The sequence below is a fragment of the Lissotriton helveticus genome, chromosome 1_1 (genome assembly GCF_964261635.1).
Source record: "Lissotriton helveticus chromosome 1_1, aLisHel1.1, whole genome shotgun sequence".
NCBI classification, from domain to species: domain Eukaryota; kingdom Metazoa; phylum Chordata; class Amphibia; order Caudata; family Salamandridae; genus Lissotriton; species Lissotriton helveticus.
This window is the reverse complement of record NC_136057.1, coordinates 386944711-386963473: the sequence shown is the minus strand read 5'-3', so window position 1 is coordinate 386963473 and position 18763 is coordinate 386944711. Positions and strand designations below refer to the sequence as shown.

At 44.1% G+C, this 18763-nt stretch overlaps 1 protein-coding gene across 1 annotated transcript in view; it reads right to left on the bottom strand.

The window, feature by feature from the left end:
• WASHC1 (WASH complex subunit 1) overlaps positions 1 to 18763 on the bottom strand; it is a 502888-nt gene that overhangs the window by 364195 nt on the left and 119930 nt on the right. Inside the window, exon 2 of the mRNA XM_078673724.1 lies at positions 3767 to 3920. Coding sequence (XP_078529850.1) covers positions 3767 to 3906 — 140 coding nt within the window. The 5' untranslated portion in view covers positions 3907 to 3920. The remainder of the gene's footprint in view (positions 1 to 3766; positions 3921 to 18763) is intronic.

Genomic DNA, 18763 nt, shown 5'->3' with positions numbered 1-18763 from the left:
TTCATTGTTGAAGGACGCCAACCTTCCCTGGGAACCATCTGCCTACAGTAGCACTCTGTAGAGTGGAATCTAAATACAGCAAGGTTATCAGAGTATCTCCTTCCGTTCCTGGGCATCGGAAAGAAAAGGTGCACGTCTGCACTACTTTCCTATAGGCTTGGAGCCGTCCTCATGCAGCAGATTCAGAAGTCTGACGGGTGACTGAGGAGGACAGGACCACCATCTGACTGCCATTATACTACTTTTGGCCAGGAGACCACGATTTCCAACATGTGCTACTGTGCATGCTGCCATACAAATCGTGACAGCTTCAAGTGCAGATCATAACAGGATCCCCGTTTCCTATTGTTCACCAAGGTTAGCCATAAGGATCCCCTTATCCATTTTTGCCAAGTCGAAAAGTGCCATTCAACTATGAAGGGCTGCTTAGACGCTCGTGGCAGCTACATTGTTCCTTTCACATTGAGCATTATTTGAGGGTTATCACCTTCAGAGACTGTAAAATTACCTTTTTTTTGGATTCCTATCAAGTGTTTGAATCCCTCCTGCATGCTTCCCTTTCAGCTTGTTGCGACACTGTGATTTCACTCACTCCTGTGCTATGACCACATGCTAACAAATCTTACCAGCTAGGTCCCAGGATGCTTCACCATCACACTAGTAGCCACTAATAAGAATTTCCTGACAGGGCTTTGGCACTTCGGCTTTATAGCCTTTGTTCAGATCCAAGGACACTATATCCTGAGCCAAAGGTGACAGTCGTCAATTAATAATTAGCATCACCCTTGGGGCAGGTCTGAGCATAATGTAGCCCACGATGACTGTGTGCCTGATTAGTCCTGGTCTGTATGCAATACCTCATGTGTTCGTAGGTTAGTGAATTAAACCGGGTTTGCTCACAGCAGATAGTTTATGTTGCTTATCTACGGTTCCACTGTGTTCCCAGCTCTGCTCCCAGATCTGTCCTGCCTGTGCCATCTCTACTGCTCTTTACTGCCAGACGATAAGGAAGTGAGGCACCCAAACACCCACATGCAACACCTGGGCAGGGACTGCTATACAAACACATTCCTGGATTCACTTATTGTCATCCAGATTTCTTTTAAGGCCACAAACCACCCTAATCTCCCTTGCTGGGTCTGTTATCAATGATGAGAAGGAAAGGCTGTTATCTGCTTTCCTGCAAGAGCCCAAAATCTGACTACAACTCTGTTGTATTCTGAAGTTTTTGGCACAGAGAGGCAATTATTATGCCAATGATCCATCAGGTTTTCATACAGATTAAACCAATTTTTCTAACAGTCATCAACCTTCTCTCCAGTACTATAAGAAAACAAAGGAATAGAAGAGCTGTATTCTGTTCACACGGCTGACCCTGGTACTATCCAAGCAAATCGGTCTCTCCCCATATAAGTGGAGCATGAGATGCTGGGACTTCTCTTTGAGCTGAGTGGCCTGTCGACTGGCAGCTTTAGTGAAGGAGGGCTTTTTGGAAACCCACTACCTATGACCTTTCGGCACAGCATTAAGCACTGCATGGCTTGTTGTACTAACACCACCGTGATTAGAGATGCAGGCGGCATTTTTGGAATATTCGACATTTGTTTTTAGCACCGTGTAAAGATGAAGGTGGTTATAAGGAGATATGATTTGCTCCCAATTAATACCACGATGACACAAGCAGATGGCTACAATACACAGTCACTTTCTCATTCAATCAAAAGCATGATTGTCATGCATATGTAAATCTACCGTATAAGGTCCATTATACACATCTGTACATTAGAGTTTTTTGATATATGTTTTTTCTAGATTGGCCCCTGAGGAAGGGACAGACAGTCCCGAAATGCATTGGGCATTCGTCATTTCAACTGGACTAATTTCTTCTGTTGAATAATTTTTATTTTGTTGTGGCGATGTTTAAACCTTCTGTTGATTGATGTTATTCGATATCATGAAATGTAGACCATTGAGTCTATCCGAATAAATATGATTTGGTTGATCATGTAAATAACGTGTTTATAAATTTTAGATAATATAACAAAATATTTAGTGGTGCACACCCAGCCCAAGTCGCCTTTTGAGACTTGGCCACTCTGGTCTGTCGACTGGTAGCGGCATGGACGAGCAGGTTATCATGGTAAGACAGCCCGGAAGCAGAGCCACAGGAAGTAGTTTTGGGCAGGTCAGATCATCCTTGATTGCCAATGCAGCAGACTGGTCTCTCGCGCTCTTTTCTTTTCAGATGAACAGGCACAATTCATTTGAAACTGCATAAGCTGGCTAGTGGCAAATGGAGTATCATCTCATCCTAACCATAAGCTACATGCAGCAAGACACCAGAGAGCAGCATACATCGGGCTATATGGTGCGAGTCATGGAAATCTGCAGCATGGGATGCAGGGAGGAATTGAGAGGGTTCAAGTAGGCCAGTGAGAGGGTCTGTGGCTTGAGAAGTAAATATCTGTCTCCAGGAGAGCCACTGGCCTTTCGGTGTTGTAATACATTCTGCTTTATTTCAACTTGGCAGGTGCCCATTTTGGAGCAGAAATTAAAATTAGATAAAGTGTGTAAAATCCCTTGCTCAGAAAGGAGCAACCTGGTAGCAGCATTAGCTGCTGGCCAATTGAAAAAGAAACTAACCTGAAATAAAAACAAAAATGAGATAAAGAGGAAAGCAGAAGTAACGGGGGGGGGGGTCAACTAAACACCGTCAAGAAGTAGTGAGTAACATGGGGCAGGAAACAAGGCAGGAGCCGAGAGAAGGACGTTTAAGAAAAATAAAGTCGAGCAGAAATGTGAGGGGCAGGGAAGCAACAGACGAGCTGGGAGGTAGTGGAGTGGAGTGATAACAAGGAGAGCACAGGGGGCAGAGGTGGAAGCAGCACACAGGGAGATAGAAAGAGAAGACATGCACCATCTCACAGGTTTGGGACTAGAACCAGCGTACGGATACAATGCGTCCAACCAGAAAGTATGCTCAAGGGGAGGGACAAACATACAAGAAGAATTAGAGCAAATGAGCTTGACAAGAAAGCCAACTAAAGCAATGGACCGACTCAAAGTCGACTCCAAGTACTGGTATTGTAGAATACGCCTTTTCAGCAGTAAAGCTAAAGCTGTCTGTAGGAGAAACCTAAAAGTACTCAATCTTCTACATTTGAGTAGGTCTGTAATCCTACTCAATCTTCAAACTACGTTACCGCAATTTTGCAATCACTCCTGTTTTATAGTCCCATCGATCACCACAGGAATCCCTCAGATTATACTAACAATGGTAGCCCCCCCTCCCAAGCCTCAGTCTTGCCGCACCTTTATACAAGAGTATTGCACACTGAGCCCTTCTTCTTAATAAACTCTTTACCATCATTTTTCCCAATCACTTTCATTGGACATGCTCTTCTTGTATGAATGCAGGTGGTAAAGGCCAAAATGCAAACTTCCATTATTGCTCTTCATTAGGCTGTTATCTCATCAGCCATCTTAGAACAAACTGTCATCAGATCACTTCCTATACAATGGAGATCCAGGTCATCCACTTTCACAAGGGCATGTGCAACTCTGTCAAGATTCCCATGAAGGGATGCAAACCTTAGAAGGACCATCTGCCCTCTCATAAGAACACAGACTCTTCTTCTGGCTCCTTCACTCTGTAAAAGGAGTGTGTGATGAGGGGTAGGCCAATTTTACTGCAAAGGCTGGCTATGCTACGATAATCAAACACATACTCTCAATTCTATCAAATAAATGTCATTTAGGCTTTTACCGGGTAAAGATGTCACCAGAAACTTTCTGCAAGTACTGAAGGGCATCAGCAATCTGTTGAATTGCCTCCTCTCTGCGCAGGTCTGGTTGGATCAGAGGGATGGAGTACGCTTGCCCATCAAAGAAGTGCCTTTGAGGCATTGTGCTGCATGGACCTGTTGGGAGACAGAAAGAGAAGACGTGACCAAGAGAGTAGCTACTTCACCTAAATACCAATGCATGCACCAAGTATGAATACGCAAGGAGTATAATCTATATTAACATTTTGTTTGAAGATGCTACAAGTATACAGGTGGGAATATGAGACTGTTGTCTCAATATCATCAAATGAGTATGCTCTTCTATTTCCAGTTCATTAATGATGGTAGTGATGGTCCAATGTGGCATTGCAGGAGATTATACAATAATAACGGAAGACAAATATAGGAAAATCAGACAAGCAAAAAGGAAACATATATCCAGATATCCGCTGGAACAAAATATTTTTGAGCATTCAGATATGCAGCATATATATGCAATACATACTGAACGTCAAGAAAGTAATAAGCAAAAATTAAATGGTAATGGTTTAACCAGATTTCGAGGGTCAACACATGCCTAATTAGACACTGCCAAAAGTGCTACAAATTGAGTCCAGTAAATGCACTATCAGGGAGTACCTTAGTTTGTATGTACCTGAAGAGCCAGCATCCTATTTTACAAATCCGCTATCTCAAAGGGAGAGATCTTTATTATATCGATTGGGGTTAGCACAGTGGTGCAGATTCTGAATTTCCCAGGTACTGGTGGCTCCTTGGGATCACCAGCTACGGGTTTTCCCCTTGATGGATTATCGGACCAGCCTATAATGCACTTTATGGTTTTTGTCAATTAAAAAAAAAAATTATCTTTTTTAAAAAAATTATCTTTTTAAAAAAAATAAAATGGTCATGATGTCTGTTATAGCGTTTATGCATTTTTAAAGCAGAAGTAAGATGCAGAAAGTCGATGGATGGCTCAGGTGCAATAGGATCGCCATGCTCATTTTGTGGAGTTGAGGGCTGGAGAAGAAGTCTGTTTAAGCGTATCTGAAGACACTTCTTCTTGTCCGTCGTCCTTAAGCTGACCTGTATTTTTATATATGAATATTGTGATGTTTTTATTTGTGGATCTTTCATGGACGTTTTCTGTGCCAAATAAAGAAATTTGAATGAAAACAATGCAATTTCAATTTTGTGCACCTACACTGCCTTAGGGATAACTATGGTAATCTTTACGCACAATCTTGAAAAAAAATTGGTAAACATCAGGCAAAAAAGTCAATACCTTGAACAAAGTAAATAGATTCAATTATAAAACTTGTTCACTTGAACTGTATGGTAAGCACGATTAGCACTATGTCAAGGTTGGTTGGTTGCATTGAGTTTTTAGGTCTAGCCTGACAGCACAGCTGTGCCCAGACCTTGTGATCAACAGGAAAAGGGCTTAAGAAGCTCTCATTAGAGGCAGGATTTGGCCCTGCCTTCATGGTGATCTTACTCCAAATAGGATATTTGGCAGGTGTTGTGTGCTTCCACTGGAAAAGCGCTTTCATTACAAAGAGTTTGCTCAGTAAGGTAGGCTTGAGTTGGTTATGGTGAAAAGTCAATGAGAAAAACGGATAGGTTCCTTGGAAAAGTTCTGTCAAATGTCTTAGGTCTGATAGGTTTATTCAAAAAAGTAATGATAAAGGCAATATGCTTGAAATCCTTATTGTGAAAAGCATCTGTTAAACCAATTCATATAGAGTTAAAGCCTGTGACAGAAGATAATGTGTATTTGCGAAGGACACGTTCATCCAAGTGATGGGTCTCTGGCTCTGAAATAACAGACGTTTATTGTTAACCAACCCAATGGTACTCATTTTATCGACCTTGGAATCTCAAACTCTGCTTCCCCAATCCACCCCACATTATCCCCAACTGAACCTCGCTCCATCCAGGCGATCTCCTTCTCCTCAAAGGGTCCACTGATCTTGGGTCAGGCAGAAGCTGGGGCTCCAGTTTAGTGTTCTTGATTCTCCTGTGTGATGTCTCCTTAACCCAGCATGGGACACTGGGGTATATTTTACCCAAAATCTTGGCTCTGCATGTACCATTCACAATTTTACCTATATTTCACCTGGATTCGATTCTTAATGATCATTTTGTTACTTTTTGACATTCTTCCGTTCTAATTTCTTTCCCCACTCACACATGAGCTGGCCCACCAAAATCATTACCTTTTGCGATTTATTCTGTATATTGATATGTACACATTTTCTGCAGCCCTGAAAAAGTTCAACGGACGAAACACGTGTCGGCTGCTTTTGCTTTTTTTACATAGTAAGTGTTAGACCTGGCACCATTGGTGTGGGTCTCCTCTGCATTTTTTACCTTTGCCTCCTGTGTTTTTGCTGTGTGTTGGACTCCGCTTTGCTGGTCTAGGTGCTTTGGGCACTTTGCCACTGCTGTTCGGTGCCAAAGGGCAAGTGCTCTCTTTGTAAATTGTTGTTATGGATTGGTGTTTCCACGATTGGCTGATTTGATTTACTAGTCAGTCCCTAGTACAGTGCACTGTGTGTGCGCAGGGCCTGTACATCAAATGCGGCTAGTGGGCTGCAGCACTAATTGTCCCACCCACATAAGCAGCCTGTAAATGCCTGTAAATGTAATTCTGGCCTGCCATTGCAGAGCCTATGTGCAGGCTAGTACTGCCATGTCGACTTGGCATGTGTACCCACTTGCCCTAACCTTCACTTTTCGTACATGTTAGTCACCCATAAGGTAGGCCCAAGGTACCCCTGTGGGCAGGGTGCAGTGTATGTGAAAGTTAGGACATGCCCTGGTGTGTGTGGCATGTCCGGATAGTGAATTACTACCAATTTCATTTTTCATATTACAAGGTTACCTGTTCCCATAAGATGGAACGGGGAGTTTGCTTATAACATCTTCTAAACATAACTCCCCATGGAAACAAAGCAGGAAAATGAAGTTTAGTATGCCTGAACTCAGAATGTTAAGATGCATCTTTTAGTGAGGGTGATTTTTACATTCTGTGTTTGAAAATACCACTTTTAGAAAGTAGGTATTTTCTTGCTTAGCCATCCACCGTGCCTCTGCTAGGTTTGTGTATTGCATGTCTGGCATTGGATGACAGGGGCTGGAGAGAAGCAGTGGCTTTAGAGAGTCTGATGAGTCAGTGCTGGGCTGAATAAACTTGGGTTCCATTTAGTGTAGGGGGATGAGATTTCCTTTCACCTGAATGGGCCTGGTCTGCCTTCCACAATGCTGTCTCCACCTCCTGCAAGGAAGCCGCACCTTAGAGGACAGAACTGTTTTTTACCAAGCACAGGATCTCTCTTCTACCAGAGAACACATGATTTTGCAGTGTAACTAGAGGCCCAGGCCCCAGAACTTTAGATCACTTCTGGGAATCAAGAGAAACCTGTGCCAAGGAGAAGAGCAGGTGAAGCTGAGGAGGAATACTGCCCCAGTGCTGTTTGCTGTCTGGTGTTGGCCTGCAGTGGCTACTTGTTGCCAAGGAAAGGAGAAAAGGACTTTGCCGTTTGCTGTGTCCCCTGCTTGAAGAAGATCTCCAAGGGCTTGAAACTGAGCTTGCCTCCTGTTCTGAAGTGTGAAGGACACAAAGACTTCACCACCAGCTCCCCTGAACTTCCTTGCTGGGACTTCGGACATGTAAAGAGTTGCCTGGTGTTGTTTGGGACTTCTAGAGATTGTTTTGGACTTGGAGCTGAAAAAATCAACACAACCCGGAGAAGCGTGACGCGTCCGTACCCGTCGAAGAAACCATCGCAGCACCTGCCACGGCTCAAGAAATCGCCACACACCGCTTCTAGTGCAACGATATCCGAAGTCCGAGATCACCGTACTGATTCAGCCGCAAGCCCTGCTGTGCAGCTGCAAAAATCCACGCATCGTCCCGGATCGTCGCATCAAGGCGCCAAGTCTGTCGCATCATTGGGGGACGCAGTAAGAAACCGACGCATCCACCCCCACGCAGTAAGAAACCGACGCATCCCCTCCTCTCCAGTAAGGAACTGACACATCACCTCCCTTGTGCAGCAGTAAGGTATCGACGCATCACCTCCCCCAGAGCAGACACATCGCCTTCCCTGAGTGTAAGGAACTGGCGCATCACCTTCCCTGGGGCCCATTTCGTTTGTTTGCGTGACGTATCCAAGGTACTTTGTGTGAAAAGTGTTGCATCTGCAATTTACTTTGAACTGAACTATTTACACCATCTGAAAGTCATATTTTTATTACTGTATTGTGGATTTTTGTTGTGTGATCTTGTTTTAGTTTAGATAAAGATTACTTATTTTTTTAAAAGGTGTGGTGCCCATTTGTAGTGTTTTCATTGTATTACTGCATATGTTCTCAAATGCTTTACACACTGCCTCCAAGATAAGCCTGTGTGCTCGTGCCCAGCTACCAAGGAGGTGAGCAGAGGTTATTTTAGAAGTGTATCCCCCTTACCCTGACTAGAAGCAAGGGTCCCTATTTGGACAAAGGTACCTACATCTGCCAACGAGAGATCCCCATTTCTAACATCAAGATATTGGAAATGTGGAGGAATAAAACCATCCATGAGAAAAGAAGAACGCTATAGACCACACAAATTTATTTACCTCAGTTTACTTGCTTTAATTTATCCTAACTATACGGACTTCTGTTGTGTGCTTCAGTACCTATTCTTTGTTCAGTTTCTACCAAGGCCATTGCCCTAAGAAGACATACACCCCAAAACAAATTTAATATGAATGGATATTACATTGGGAATTCTTACAAATGCAACAGAAAGTGGTTTTACGTGGTGAACTGTAACACAAACAATAAGGAAGCAGCTTAGATTGTGAACGCTATGATAAATATCATAGTAAGGGACATTACATTTTGAGATATCTGACAAGTACAATAGGTGATATTTATTTTACACTCTATGACAAAAGCAACAGGAAGAGGTTGAATACATATGTCCCTTTACTTGGCTGCAATAGAAAATGCTGGTCATCTCTATAGAGAGAAATTGGGGCTGTGCCAATGCATACTTTGACACTTCCTTAAATGTTGATTGGGTCTCGACAGGCATACACCATGTGGTCATAAGTATTTGTTTTCATGCTAAAGCCAACAGGATTGTTAAACTGATTATTAAAAGTGGTGACAAACGCACTAGGCCTCTTATGTTACATTGTGGCAAAGACTGTAGCGTAACCTTTTAGATTGTGAAAAGACTTGTTTTTCAAAAGGCGCATATAGGAGAATTGCTGGTTTTTAAGACTAGAACTTGCCGGTGTGTAAATTGTCACACAGTACCCTCACAGATAAAGGAAGCAGACCACATTTATATGGATAGTTGACACCACACCCGCCCATGATCTTTCTATAGGGTACCTCATTTCTACCCTGGTTAGTCCTCAAGATCCCTAAAAGAATGGTTCCAATTTGCAAGTCCACCTGAAATCTTGTAAATATTTGTCATTCTGAGTATATTTAGTTGTGTGCGATAAAGTACTTTTCCGTTTTAAAGAAAAGGCTTTCATTGGACACGGATTTATTATTTTAATTTTATTTCTTTAGTCCTCATTTACCTTGGAATCAAACTCTGAGACCCCTCTGAGGCACCTTCCAGAGCTATTTCTTTACACCAAGGGTCTTACTGTCTTCTATAGTTCTCCCATATTTTCTCTGCCTAGGCCGGAAACCAGCCAAAGAACAGATCCTACGGCAAAGTTTGAAGACCATAAAAAGAAGGCGTAATCATTGGACCAAACCCTCTTCTAGCTACTTTAAACAAGGAATCCAAAATCTATTCCTTTTCTTTTCTACAGTTCTATCCAAACGTATGATACTTTTGACAGCTCTAATCCATTCTATTTCAGTTGGCGACATATTATTAATCCATTTCTTACATATCTCTCTTCGTGCCAAGAGAATGAAATAAAAGACCAATTTCTTTTCCTCATTGGTAAAATAAACATGTACAGATGACACCTCAAAAAAGACAAGTAGTAAGCTTACCTGGTGTTCTGTGTCCAGGATAGCTGAAATACTATACTGGACTGACACCGATTTATTTTTGTTTTATTAGTGCTTTGCTCAGTTCTGAGTTTCTAGTACACCAAAGCTCTTCAAATCAAGTCAGCTTTGGACTGCTCTGCCTCATTATCCTGAATGCCAGCTATTAAACTGTGAGCTTTCTGACCAACACAGTGGGTTTATATTGTGAATTCCCGATACAAAGAATTACAGGAATGTCTTGCTGCAGTTGTAGGTTTATGCCAAATACCTTTTGAGGCTACATGCAGCCACAAATGAGGTGTTAGTAATGGGAGTCATCCTTATATATGGACCTCCATTTGGTAGCCACTGGTTATTTGTCCTATGCCGCAGGTACTATTAAAAGAAATGTTGGTGTTACTATCAACACTGATTTTCTGACTGCATGTTAACCACATTGCTGTTATGCCACTCCTTTTTAAAGAGCTTATTGAAATTTCTACTTTGGCCCAGAGTTGAAGATAGAAGATTGGTGATCCAAGAAGCTATCTAATCACATTTGGATTACGTTAATGCAGTCTTGCTTGGTTTACCTAAATATTTTTTCTCTCATCAGATGGTGGAAAATGCAGCTACTATATTGGTTATTTATTTTTACCTCGGCTTGCTTCCGTTACATCAGCCACTGTAGTTCTGGAGCAGGGGTATTTTCTTTGGTAGGTTTGTCGTCAGATGATACGGAGTTCTTTGGGGAGTTTTTTTGCTTTGTCCAGGGCACTCCGGATGAAGGTGGCTTTGAAGAATTAGGCCAGGTTGTCACACTGTAGTTCTGGAGCAGGGGGATTTTCTTTGGTAATGTTGTTGATGCATATTGTTTCGTTTTGGACTATGATAGCATCTAAGGTAGAGCCTTTGCTGTCAGTTTGTCCCTTACAGTGTTGGGTAAGATCTTTGCTGAGTAGGAGTTCATTTAATGACTGTATTGATGTGTCCGTTTCATTATTCCAGTGGAGACTGAAGTCACCTAGAATAATGCTGTCTGAGTTAGAGACAGCAGTGCGTCTCTGGGTGGTCTGGCCTGTTGGGTAAGGCAATTTGAGGGGATAAGGGTGGACGAGGTTTTTATTGACAGCCCAGACATTATGGTCATAAGGGTGAGTTCACAGAGTGGCCTTGACGTAATTCTTTAATTCTATAATGTATACGCAAGGGGAAAACCTGGTGGAAGGAGCTCTCCCGTCATTATGACTCTAGAAAGTCACTTGTCACAAGAGGGTTTCAAGGGTAAATTGATTATCGCTGGCGATTTTAACACCTGCTTTGAACCGATAGATTCGGAAGACGGAAGGCTTAGCGATGATGTTGATGCTCTCTGGGGGGTCTCCCACCTGGATCTCCAGCCTATTAGAAAATGGACTGAGGCAGCTCTTCAAGTGAAGGGGTTGTGTCTTGAAAGGGGTCTGAGGGTAGTTAATGGAAGGACAAAGTCCGACAGTAAGGGTGCGGTCACTTTCGACAATGGTAGGTCTAAAAGCCGCATTGATTATATCCTTGTGAATGTGGAGCTTTGGCCCGTAGTTATAGATATGGAAGTACAATGTCGACCCGAAAGTGATCATAACCCCTTGGTCCTTAAAACTGATGATAGGAGCTTCTCTAGTCCCTTACAGATGGAAGGTGATACCTGCCCCAACTTGTTAACCATTACTAATGATTTAAGTAGGGTTCAGTGGGAATGGGTAGCTACAGATGAAAGGTATGTGGAGGAGATAAGGGCCTTAGAAACAGGGTCTCTAATGAAATTGTCCGAATGCGAGTCCCAGGAGGCGCTAAATGTCAATTTATTGGGGATTTATAACAATCTTTTTATTGGACTGAAAAGGTTTTTTATAAATGCAAAGCCATCTAAAAAGATTGGTTTGCTGAAGCCAAACACATGGTACAATAACACCTGCAGGATAGCCCATAAAGCTTTGGTGGAAGCTATAAAATCAAGGTCCCATGGCAATATTAAGCTGTGTAGAGCAGCATACAAATTAGCCTTGAGACAAGCTAAGAGAGGCTGGGACGAGGATCATTGGAAAGATTTGTTACATGCATGTAAGGGTAGAAATATGATCCAATTTTGGGATCTACTCAAATGGGGGAATGGACAGCAGTCAAAAACCCTGAATAATCATGTTGACCCTCAGCAATGGGTAGCCTTTTTTGAAGCACAGTTTAAAACAAGCCCGGATACTATCGGGGTAGTAACGCTTATTAAGGCTGATGACCCCTTGGTGTTTACTGATAGAGAGGTTGAGTCAGTGTTTAAGTCCATCCCGTGTGGTAAGGCACCGGAGCCAGATTGTATTCCTGCAGATCTATTCAAGCAGGATCACAATCTTTGGGTCCCTTACATTAAAATTTTAGTCAACACGATAGCTGGTGGAGCACCCATTCCTGTCTCTTGGTTCGGAGCAGAGATTATACCGATCTACAAGAAGGGTGATCGCTCTGCTCCGGCCAATTACAGACCCATCAGTTTAATCGATGCAGTGCAAAAGATTGCTGCACGATTGTTACTGGGTAGAATACAGGTTTCGATGACTGATGCTGACATTTTAACACCCCTGCAGGCAGGGTCCCGGTCTCATATAGGGACCCTTGACCAAGCCTTTAGATTAGTTTTTAATTTATTGGAAGGAGGTCCTTTTGGGTGGGGGTATGCTCTTTGAGGCATTTGTGAACTTAAAATCCGCTTTTGACCTTGTTCTAAGGGCAAAATTGTGGGAAGTTCTATTGAAAATAGGGATGCCAAAAGAGATAGTCTCCTTCCTGGTTAATTGCCACGAATATACCTATGCCCAGGTTCGTTGGGGTAAACCAGGTGAGGTCACTGAAAAGTTTGAGGTAAGAAAAGGGGTGTGTGTGCTGGCGCTCCACCCTGTTCTCTATATTTATTAATGGGGTAGTGCAGTATTTTGTGAACCACCCAACGGATGCGCCAATGTTAGCTGGCCTGAAAGTGCCCTTGCTCCTGTTCGCGGATGACACCTTGTTATTATCCAAAACGAGACAGGGGTTGTAGTTGGCTCTGTCCCGCTTTGAGGTGTTTTGCCACGAGCATGAGCTTGTGGTTAATGTAGGGAAAACAAAGTTTATGGTGCTTCATGGGTCTAAGTCTGTCAGAGCGTATGTGTCTATGGGAGGCGAACTCCTGGAGCAGACCAATGCTTTTACCTACTTAGGGGTCACATTTGGCAACAAGTTGAGTTGGAACCCTCAAATTAAGATCTTAGCGCTGAAACACGCCCATTTAGCTGGAACATTGATTAAGGAGCATAGGTTTTCTCTAACTAAGCCCATAGCCCCTGTTGTTAAAATTTATTCAACGAAAATACCCCCCACTATCCTACACAGTGCTGAAATTTGTTTTTTTTGTAACTTAACCCCATTGTCCACTGCACAGAACAAATTTATGAGATCGCTTGTGGGGTTGCCCCAATCATCGCCTCGTATCCCATTGCTCCTTGACCTTGGCTGTCATACTATTGAGGACGCTGCACGATATAGGCCGCTGGCATTCTGGAGGCGCCTCTGGATTACTCCGGAGCTCCACCTTTATGCTAGGGCGCTTTTGGAAGTAAGGGGATTAGGCCGCTCATATAGGATCCCATGGCTGATCGGCATGACATTTTTGCTGATCAATATAGGGATGAGGGAACTTTGGAATAGCCCAGAGACTGCAGAATTTCCTTCAAAAAAATCCTATAGAGCAGCATACTGGGAACGGATTAAAGTTAGGAGATTTTCCTCCCATATCAGCACATCCCTAACGAGGGACTATCTTGAGATAAAAGATGAACCCCTTTTGGAAAATTACTGGGACAGCATAACGATGCCTCAAGTTCGCAAGCTTAATATCAGTTCAGGGTAGGGACATTACCCCTTCGTTGGCTAACAACGAAATGGAACCCTGAAACCAGTAATAAGTGCCCACTTTGTCATGACCATATAGAAAATATTGATCATTTATTATTTGTTTGCCCGCTCTACCAAAAACCAAGAGATATTTGGCTGAAATCAGTATGCCGGTCCCTGGGAACCAGCTCTGCGATGGTCGCAAAGAGAATACTGAAAATTGGTCTAGATGACATGGCAGTAATAGGAGTAGCTAAGTTCCTGAGTTGGGCTTGGGTTTTATGGGAGAAAAACTGGGGGGTGAAATAGTCATGTTAGCTTAATGTTGGGCCATTGAATTTAGTGTGTGGAGCTGGACAATTTTTAAAGGTCTTTTAACTGTGATATGTCTTAAGTCTTTGCGCGTGCTACACATTTAATCCTTTTTAAGAATTGATTTTAAATTGTAAATATATGTATTTAATTAATTTTGAAGATATATTCTGTTAATTTAGACTCCTGCAAAATGTTTGGTGTATTTATGGTTGCAACCTGTTGTAATTGATTCATTGTTCTGTCTTTTAAGATGTATAATCGCAATAAAGACTTTTTTGATTGATTGATTGACTATGATAGCATCTAAGGTAGAGCCTTTGTTGTCAGTTTGTCCCTTACAGTGTTGGGTAAGATCTTTGCTGAGTAGGAGTTCATTTAATGACTGTATTGATGTGTCCGTTTCATTATTCCAGTGGAGACTGAAGTCACCTAGAATAATGCTGTCGGAGTTAGAGACAGCAGTGCGTTATTAGGTCCAACAGTTGTTCCCCAAACATGGGCGTGTTTCATGGTGGGTAGTAGATGAGATGTCATTTCGTTGTTGTTGTCTTTTCGTGTTAGGTTGGTGCCGAGGTATTCAAATGTTGAATAGGAGAAGGTCTTAGTTTCAGCCATTTTGATGCTATTCTGATGTATGATGACAATGCCACCACCAGGATGGTCTAATCTGTCATTTTTAATGATGGAGAAGCTTACAGGGACTAGGAGGTGATGGATCGGATAGGATTATTCATTGAGCCAGGTTTCGGTGATGAACGCAATGTCTATGGCATCAGCTAACTCTGTTGCGAGTTTGTTTGCTGATGGACAGTTTACTTGCATGCAGTTTACCTTGCAGCTGGGAGTGCTATTTTGGGAGAGGGAGCCAGAGGAATTGCTGTGCACTGCGATGGCGGTCTTATCATCCTAGGTGGGTTGATGTCTCTGCCAATTCCGGTGATCACCTGTATGTTAGAGGTGGAGGAGGTTTGGACTGTCCTACGGTCGGATGTTTTGGTTAGATTAATTGCTTCTCTCAAGGACGTCTTGGGGCTCGCTCTTTTCGGCCTGTGGTGTTGGTTGTTGAGAGGGGTGGTGCACCAGCTGTTCGGATGGGATTTGGGTAGCTGAGGGGGTTCACTGATGTTTTTGTGAGAGGGAAGTTGCGATTTTTGTGAGGGGACAGAGGAGGTTTTGGTGTTGATAAGGCTTTGGTTAATGCCTTGGGGAATTATGTTGAGTTGGCTTTGGAAAGCAGATTAGACTTTCAGTTATGGAGATAGTAGGCATAGGGTTCTGTGGCAAAAGAGACTCAAGTTGTTTTCCGTGCGTGTTAGATAATCGGTTAATTTGTCCACGGACACTAGGTTCCAGGTAGGCGAGTCGGGGAATTTGGGTGCAGGTTGGCTTATAAGTGTTGGTCGAGGCAGGCGGGGATTGTGGGGTAGTTGGACTGTGGGTAGTAGTGGCACAAGTGTCTTCCATAGAGCAGACTATGGGGTGTAAGTTTGGCGTGTGTCCTTGCCCTTTTTTTGGCTGAGGTTTGCGTGGTGGTTAGGTGTATGTTGGGGTTACCAGGTATGGGTAATTCAGGGTTAGTGTGTTGTGCGGGTAGAGGTGGAGGAATAGGGAGTGGTGACTTGAGGGAGGAGGTGGAGTCGTGGGGGATGGGGTAGAGGAAGTGGGCCGCATGTTGTAATGGAGGAGTGTAGGTCCGAGGTGTGGAGTGAGCGTGAGTGTGAGCTTTTGATAGGTTTCTTGGGTGCTATTCCTTGTATTGAGTTCTGGGGAGCGGGTTGGGTCGTGGTTCGATGGGCTAGAAATGGCGTTGCATAGCCTAGGTAAGAAGTGTTCAAACTGGCGCAGTTTGAAGTTATTGGCTTGGAACATGACTCTGCCATTTCTGTATAGTATTATGGTGGCGTTTCCTTTGAAGGCGGGTAAATTGGAGATCAACAATTTTTGGCCATAGGAGATGTTGGTGGTATTAGTATCTTGTAGGTGGCTTATTAGGTTATTTCTCAATTTAGTCTGGCGGGTAGTGTAGAAAGTGAGATCTGCTTTTTTCCCTTTAAAAGTGTTGTGGTAGTGCTATGAGTGTTTCAGAGTGTTGTTTGAGTAAGCTGTGCTTAAAGATTTTGGTGGCGTTGGTTGAGAGGTTGTGGGGGTAGGAGATGGGGAAGGAGCGTGGGCCATGGGGTGTCAGGTTGTTGTGATGTGTAGCGGTGTGGGGCTTCTTTGGCATTCTGGCTGTGTTGTACATTTCTTGTCATCTTCCTGGCTAAGGGGGTCGTGTTGAGTGAACCTTTAGTAGAGATTCTTGATTAATGGATTATCCACAGGGATGTCCGAACGCTATGCATCGGGCAGGGGGAAGACCATAGAATAAGGGGCAGTGGGGTGACAGTGGGCCAGCCAGGAGAAAAGGGAAGTCCAGAGTTCAGTGATTCCTAGGTTTAGGTGGGTAGATTGTGATTTGGTCACTAGGCAGAACTCCAGTGGAGTGGATTTCGGCATAGTTTAAAGTTCGATTGTCCTGTCAGAAGAGAACTGGACTGGAAAGGTTCCATATTCTTTTATTATTTGTTCTTTTAGTGTTTGAGGTAGATTGTGGATGCAACTGGAGAGACATGACTAGGGACAAACGGAAATCTTCATGTCTGGAACTCTGCTTGTATGTAGGTGTACGTTTGATCAGGCTTAGGAGAGAATTCAACATATTTGATCATTTCAAGATGGCTGCCCCCTGGAGTGGTCTAAAGGAGGTTGAGTCCTACTTTACTTTTTGCATGAATGCAGTCCTGAGTCAGTTTCAACATGTAGGGACGCCATCCTAAGAGTGTGCTCCCAGCTAACTATGACTCACCAGTCTCTGGAGATCACCCCGCTCAGCTCGCGGTTTCACCGGTTGCGATGGAGACGTCTGGGATCTTAATTCCCCACTCCGGCATAGGCAGCCAGCAGCAGTACAGATAGGTGAGGAGGTTGCAGTGTGCAGCGAACCTCCAGGAGTTAGCCAAGAGCAGACCCACCTTCACAACATTTGGGTGAAACAGTAGCCCCCCTTCTGGCATCAGTGGTCAGCAGCCAGCAGCAGCACAGATAGGTGAGGGGGTAGCAGTGAGCAGCACGCCTCCATGAGTTTGTCGAGAGCAGACCAGTCTTCACAACAATGAGGCCTGGCTTCCAAAATCTTAGCTCACCCCCGATGGCAGTAGGATCGGCTGCACCCTCGCCATTGATGAACCTGTAGCCTTCATTGGTAAAGTTTCGCTTTAGCAAGTTTCGCTAGTTTGGAGGGTGAAAGGCAAGGGCATATTGGGGAATTTCAAAGATATTGATTCCTGCTCTCTGTTCTGTCAGCCATCTTTAAAATACAAGTTTGAAAATGCCACCTTTAGAAAGTTCTCCACACCACTGGAGTCAAGCTATCCAGGCTGATAGCCAGAAACCGGTCCTTGGATGCTTGATTCCGGTCTGGGAAAGACATGGCTTGGTAGTTCGGACTGGACTGTTCCCATGAGGCACAGGGTCAGAGCTGATTTGCATATAGCCAGTGTCTAACCCAGGGTGGTGTGGAGTGCAAAAAAATGTTGGATTCATCCCAGATCCTTGTACTGGGTGAATGTATGACATTGTTCTACATTCTGTCCATCAACTGTGTTTTCTGCAACCTTTAGAAAGTTGGCACTTTTCTGCCTTAACCATTTAGTGCCTGCAGCTTTGCTCTGGGTCACATGAGTGGCTGTAACTGACAGGATGGGACGGCAGAGAGCTAGGCACAGCCCTATTTATACTTGAATAGGATGTTTTCTGCCTCCACACCAAGGGCTGCAACTGCATGGCCCACAGTAGTCTGATCCCCTTCCCGTTAGTATGGAGCCCGGGCAGGGTAGAGTGGAATCCTATGCACTTCAAAGGGAAACCTCAAGAAGCTTCTCCCACTTCAAAGGAGGCACCTGGTATAAATAATGGACCTCAGACACCAACTCTTCAGTACATTCAGTACATTTCAAAGTCTTCCTGTGGAAGACTCTGCCAAAAAAGAGGGTCTGCTGTGCTGCTGCAGGGACTGCCACTCTGCTGGACTGCTGCTCTAAAGGACTGTCTACCCTGCTGTACTCACCTGCTGTCCCCCTGCCCGGGTGAGAAGGACTAGACCTGCATAACTATCCCCGGGTACTACCTGGGTAATATCAATGGACATGTCTCTTCTGGCTTGCACCCGCACTCTGCACCTGTGAGTCCTACCCTGGCAAGTGGTGCCACCCCAGTCCTGGACCCTTGGAAGTGGGCCTGAAAATGTTCTGCCAGTCCATTGGTGAATCCAGCAGAACTGATTAATCGCCTCTGCAGCATGGACTTTTCCCAGAGCCAAGATGCTCATCACATCCGCGTCACATCCGCGCAGGTCATCGGAACTAACTCATCTCTCCTGTGACAAATCCTCGCCGGCAAATTCTGCATCACAAGCCCCCATCTACAAGATCTTGCCTTGCAGCCCTACAACATCCTCAACTCCAGACTTCGCATTGTAACCCATGTCAACAGGATCCTCGATTTAGGACCTTGCATCGCAACCTCCCAGCTCCTTGCAACCGACGTATCACCTTGGCTGCGCAACGCATCATCTTCCAACACTACACATCCTGGATTTGAGGTACTCTTGTTCAGCAGGCCTAAATGGCTCCCTGTAGTCGGCCTCGCTGTATTGCGGACTGGTTGAGTTTGTAACTTTATCCTGGCCCAGCTCGACCAGAAATCCACGGCCCAGCTCGACC